Here is a 6,000-nt window from a genome sequence, read left to right on the forward strand (position 1 = left end):
CTCAGGGCCACAGAGAGTGCACCTGCGTTCTCAATCCTCTCTTCTCTTGGAAGCACTGTGAGCTCCAGGCTGCATCCTGCAGCCCGCCCATCTCTGTACCTTCCATTTCCCCCATCTCTTGTTTGCCCCAATTAGCTCACCTTCAGCTGTTTTGATGTGCAGATCTCTCAGATGTGTTTGCATACTGCATAGGATATCCTTTGTTGAATTATAGCTGTTCAATTTGTTGTAACTTCCAGGGGAGATTTCAAGGAGCAGCCCTCGTTCTGCCATGTTTCTGATGCCAGTCTTCTTTTGTTGTTATTCTTGTTCTTTTTCTTATTCTTCTTGTTCTCCTTCTCTTCCTTCTTATGTATCAAAAATGCATCAGGGGCCGGCCTGGTGGCTCAGGCAGTTAGAGCTCCGTGCTCCTAACTCCGAAGGTTGCCGGTTCGATTCCCACATGGGCCAGTGGGCTCTCAACCACAAGGTTGCCGGTTCAATTCTTTGAGTCCCGCAAGGGATGGTGGGCTGTGCCCCCTGCAACTAACAACAGCAACTGGACCTGGAGCTGAGCTGTGCCCACCACAACTAAGATTGAAAGGACAACAACTTGACTTGGAACAAAATCCTGGAAGTACACACTGTTCCCCAATAAAGTCCTGTTCCCCTTCCCCAATAAAATCTTAAAAAAAAAAATGCGTCAGTGTAGACCATGTGGGGAGAGACAGACAATTTAAATACAATGCAATAAGTGGAAATAGTAGAAGAACAAAGCACTATTGTAGCTCAGAGGAGGCCCCCTCACAATTGAGAATTAAGCTGCAGTTTGAGGGCTGGCCCGGTGGCTCAGATGGTTGGAGCTCTGTGCTCCTAATGCTGAAGGCTGCCGGTTCGATTCCCACATGGTCCAGTTGCTCTCAACCATAAGGTTGCCGGTTCAGTTCCTCGACTCCCGAAAGGGATGGTGGTTTCTGCCCCCTGCAACTAAGATTGAACATGGCACCTTGAGCTGAGCTGCCCCTGAGCTCCTGAACGGCTCAGTTGGTTGGAGTGTGTCCTCTCAACCACAAGGTTGCCAATTCGACTCCTGCAAGGGATGGTGGGCTGTGCCCCCTGCAACTAACAACGGCAACTGGACCTGGAGCTGAGCTGCGCTCTCCACAACTAAGATTGAAAGGACAACAACTTGACTTGGAAAAAGTCCTGGAAGTACACACTGTTCCCCAATAAAGTCCTGTTCCCCTTCCCCAATTAAAGAGAGAGAGAAAGAGAGAGAATCTTTAAAAAAAAAGCTGCAGTTTGAAGGATGAGTAGGACTAGAAAGGAGTGAATACAGTTTCTATTTTGAAGGTAGATAATGCCAATCCACAGTTGATCTGGCTGATCCCAACTACTAGGCATGTAGACTCTCTCACCTAATTCTTCAGATTTCAACACTGATCAAAATGTTTTTTATCTCCAATCTTCATTACAATGGCCATCGGTTTATTGAGCACTGGACATGTTCCTAATGCCACATTAATTTTAATTAATTTAAATATTCATATATTCATAGTGACTACTATATTGGACAGTACACCACCAGGTTCTCTAGATTCCTAGAATTCAGTAGCTGCTTCTAGGCTGAGTGGGTTCTCAGCCTCTGCCAAACCTATCTTTCTACTCTTCTCGCTAGACTTGGGTCCCAGGTCACATCTTCTGCTCTGTACTTCTTTGAGTTTCACTGCTGAAGTAGAATTGGTGCTGGTTCTCTGAGTGAGAAAATCATGAAGGAAATGGCTCCCAGGTATCTCTGCTAGGCTCTGGGTCAGCCCACTTTGATTTAGAGTTGTCTCTTTCTAGACGTCTACGTGTGTTGGGTGCTGGGAAATTCTGCTTTCTCATTAATTGATTTCTATTAGTCCTCTTCCATTTCCCCAAAGCATGTGCATGAGCTGGTTGTTAAGGTTGGCTCTGCTATTGAGTGAAACATGGCTTCTTCCTCTGTTGTTCTAGGCTGACATCTGGGCCTCATCTCCTTAGGGGCTGGGCAGTCTCCAAGACCAAAGCCAACATTCAGGGAGCCTCTCGAATGCATGTCAGCTCCCTTCCAGAGCGAAAAGAAGACTACTGTCTCTTCTTGTTTCAAAAATCTTCAGACCCCTAATGAAGTTGTTATCTACTTACAGTTCTCTAGAAACCAGAAACTCCATGTTTATTTTTTTAACCTCTGCCCCCCAGACGCCCCTTAACGTTGTGACCATGTAGTTCCCTCTACCTAGTGTATCCAAATTAAATGTCCATCTCTTCTATGAAAACTTCTGTGATTATTCTAGCTCTGGCTCATCTTCCTTCATGAGTTTTTATAGTACTTTAGTCTCTACCACACATTTTAACAATTCTGATCTATGTTGTGATGTTTGTTATTAGCCTGTTAGTCTCATCCGTTACCTAGATTGTAGTCTTGAGGAAAAGACCCTTTTCATAATTCTTACAGATCTTGGCACACTGTCCAAATATAGTTGATACTCAATAAACACTTATTTGCTGTTTTAATAGATCTGTTTCAGAGTTACTTGAATATAGGCTTTATTTGTTTGGCAATCATGTTTTTTTAATGCTTTTTAGTTTTTTTCTCATATTGCTATTGAAAACATAAGATCAGGAACTCATATTGTGACATATTTTGATATGAACTTAAGCAATAGCTTAAAAAACGTCATTAAGATTCAGTATTGACTTTCAGTGAGTTCCCATGGTAGGTAATTCAGTCCTGTAGTTATAAAAAGCTTTGAAAAATGTCTGTCAGGGTTTGACTGTGCAGTGGTTTATGACTCAATGACAGGTGATGGATTTTGAAGCCATCATTATATCAGAATTGCTTTGACAGAGCACAAAGGTCACCATGAAAGCAAAATGGAGTTATGGAACCAATGTCCAAAAAATCTCTGAAAAATGAAGCTGTTTTCCCCAGTTTTCCAGAACAGTAATTCAAAGATTGTCTCATCCAGTCCCGTGCCTGCAGTCTTGATTATGACAGCTCATAGGAGAGACAAATCTGTTTGGAAACCTTATTACTTGTTTTACTGTATTTAAATACCTCTGTTGCACAAAACTATTTCAAAAGCCCCTCTCTATGGGTGGAGAAATATTGCCCATTTTCAGGTTGGTTTTCCAAGTGATGATTTATGTGCAGCATTCTGAAGAACAAAATAGAGATAACCAAATTCCAGGCATATAATAATTTGCCTTATGGAAATTTGATTTCCAGGTAGACTTGCGAAGTACAACCTGAGTCTCAGCTTTGTTCTTTCTCATATTAATTGAGAAGAACATATGGGAACAAAAGCCTAGATACACCCTAACCTTATTTCCCTGGACTTGCATCATTCCAGGAACTAGCAATTATTTGCACTTCCTCTTATTACTCCACCTTCAATGAATCTTCCCCCAGTAGCTATTTCTGCATGTGTCAATACTTAGAGCTATAGGGTGCAGACAGAACCTGTTTAAGGTGTCTGAACATCCCTCATCTTTGTAGCTTGTAGCAATAACAGATACAATCCAGAGAGGAGGAATGGGAAACAGGAGGAATCACTAGGGTCTGTGTTAACAATTAATTTGTAATAAGTAGCTGTGTCTTTGTTTTATTTTCCACAAGGGTTATCAGGAATGAATCTAATGAATGAATGAATTAACCCATTTTCTTTAGCTTGCATTGAAGCTGTACAATGTGGAAATAACTGTGTGGGTTTAAAAAAAAGACACAAATACTGTCCCAGACTTTAACTTATTTAAGACTATTAGCCTTTCATGAGAACAGTGCCTTGAAGAGTTGAAGATATTGGAAGAAACAGCAATAGTCAAATAATAATCAAGACAAATGATTTTGAGTGGTTTTCTTTAGCTCTTGGTGAGTCAACAGATGTTACAGAATACTGCTCAGTTGTGTATTGGAGGAGTTAATGCTGACTTGGAAGTGACTGAAGAATTATACGTTATTTACAAATAGGTGAGCGATATGAATTTCTGGTAGATTGCTCCAAAGGCCGTTGATTCATCAAATCTGAGTTGAGCCACTATTAGGTACTAGGCGTTGTTCTAGACTCTGGCTGGGGTTAGGGCAGTAAATAAGATGAGGTCTCTGCTCTTATAAAACTTATATTCTAGTGGGATGCAGAGCACAAGTAAAGGCATTACATATTGACAGTGGCAGACCAGACCTTCATGGGAAAGGGAATGAAGGCAGAAAATGAGCATGAAGATGTAGATAGGCTGGTGAACTTTTTCATAAAAGGAGAATGATTTTGGTCATTTGGTTTATCAACTTTATTTGCATATTCCTATTTATTTCTGGAAGATAATATGTTTTATTGATATGATCAATAAAATGTCTTCACAAATAATCACACACAGAAAAAGCTTTTTCTAGCTCTTATTACAACAAAGAAGAGGAGAGCCTGCTGGGTTTCTGCCACTAGAAAGCTTCTCATCTTCCAATGTCAAAAATTATAATTGCAGCTTCCTGCAATCCTACAGATTCTCTTAATCTGTGAAGATAGTCACAAGGGTAGAGGGCACTTCTACCTTTTTAATTCACCATGAACCATCACCTGCATTTGAGCAGCCTGTGGCCTGTAAAAAAGCACCCCTCTGAAGGTGCAAGTAGGGGCTGCAATACACCCTGACTTGACATGGGGAAAGACACGCCTGTCCTTTCAGGAGAGGGCTCCTACTTATAATACACAGCTAGGTGCAGATTTGGAGAAGCTCCGCTGAGCTTGGTTTCACCTGAGCTTTCTACAACCCAGAAAGTCTCTTGTTTGTTTTAGAAATGATAAAAGTTATAAATAATTAGGTATCTTCTGTGCCTAATTAAATATTTCTGTTATACATTCAAAAGCTGTATCTGTTTACCCTGCTTTAATCCAAAAAAAATTTCAGGTAGGTCCAAAGACGAACAAAAGTGATTTTTTTTGGAGGAGGAGTGCCTCTCCCATTTGCACAAATGACTTGTTATATTATAAATACATATTGCTCTGGGTTCTTGAACACCATAACGTGAGGTGTCTTTCATTCTCCTTAGGTTGATTAAATCACGAGTTAACAGGTTCTGCCCCTCAGAAGTTGGACTCTTGAAAAATGCTGAACGAGAACAAGAATCAGAAGAAGAGATGTGATTTTGATGGGCATCTAGTCTTTCTGGGTGAACTTTTTCTTTTTCTTTTATTTTATTACATTATCTTTGTTCATGGTTTTGTTTCTTGATCTTTTGTTTGGAGAACAAGTGACTGAGGATGATTCTTGGTGTACTGTTTGTATTTCCAATTTTGTTAAAGTATTTGATTTTGAATGTTTTATTTTTCAGTTTGAAAATACTTTGGGATAAGTTCATCTTGCACACCAGTCTTAGTATGCAGGGCCTGGTCTGACTCTTCTCAGGTCATCTAAAATTTGATGCCAGTGCTACGAAAAACATTTGTTTTATTTGCTTTATAGATACGTGGAAAATTCCTGGGCCCCCTACAACTTGTAACTTGTTAAACATGGAATTACACTTGTTTATCTTAATGTTGCAGTGAGAAATAAATGAATACATGAAACTTGGTTCAGACGCCTCAAATCTTTGTTTTGGTTATTCAACTGCACTTCATCCTTACATCATGAAGAAGCTGTGTGACATTGAAATTCCTCTTTTTCTGTAGCACCTGAGTTCTCCCCTGGGAAAAGGAAGCCCGAAGTCATCCTGAGTTGTGCACTCTTTCAGAGAAGATAAAAGAGATGATCCCCAGGATATGTAGTTGCAAAGCCATAAGAGCCTGGGAAAGGAGAGTTATGATGTTATCTATAAAGTAAGAGGTCATAAACAGTGTAGCATGGCCACCATACCATCTCCTCTGCTGAAGTAGTTAAGGGGTTAAAACAAAGAATTGCGTTTTATGGAAAACCTGGGTAAAACGTCAGAGCCATACATAGTCTGTGGGCTAAGTAGACCCCAGTGAAGAGTCAAGTAATCTTGTTTCTAATTCTGGCTCTACT

General features: G+C 40.4%; 1 protein-coding gene across 7 annotated transcripts in view; it reads left to right on the top strand.

Moving 5' to 3' along the window:
* The window catches only part of TMEM45A (transmembrane protein 45A), an 88,909-nt gene extending 83,328 nt beyond the window's left edge, over positions 1 to 5,581 (top strand). For 4 of the 7 annotated variants that reach the window (XM_081071943.1, XM_081071944.1, XM_081071945.1 and 1 more), the window contains one exon: positions 5,048 to 5,569. In XM_081071943.1, the coding sequence (XP_080928069.1) occupies positions 5,048 to 5,141 (94 nt within the window). In that variant the 3' untranslated portion in view covers positions 5,142 to 5,569. Of the gene's footprint in view, positions 1 to 5,047 lie in introns of all 7 variants that reach the window. The other 3 variants (XM_081071946.1, XM_081071947.1, XM_081071942.1) reach the window with 2 other exon arrangements.
* Positions 5,582 to 6,000: the final 419 nt, after the last annotated feature.

This window comes from Rhinolophus hipposideros (genome assembly GCF_964194185.1).
Source record: "Rhinolophus hipposideros genome assembly, chromosome: 2".
In the NCBI taxonomy this organism is placed as follows: domain Eukaryota; kingdom Metazoa; phylum Chordata; class Mammalia; order Chiroptera; family Rhinolophidae; genus Rhinolophus; species Rhinolophus hipposideros.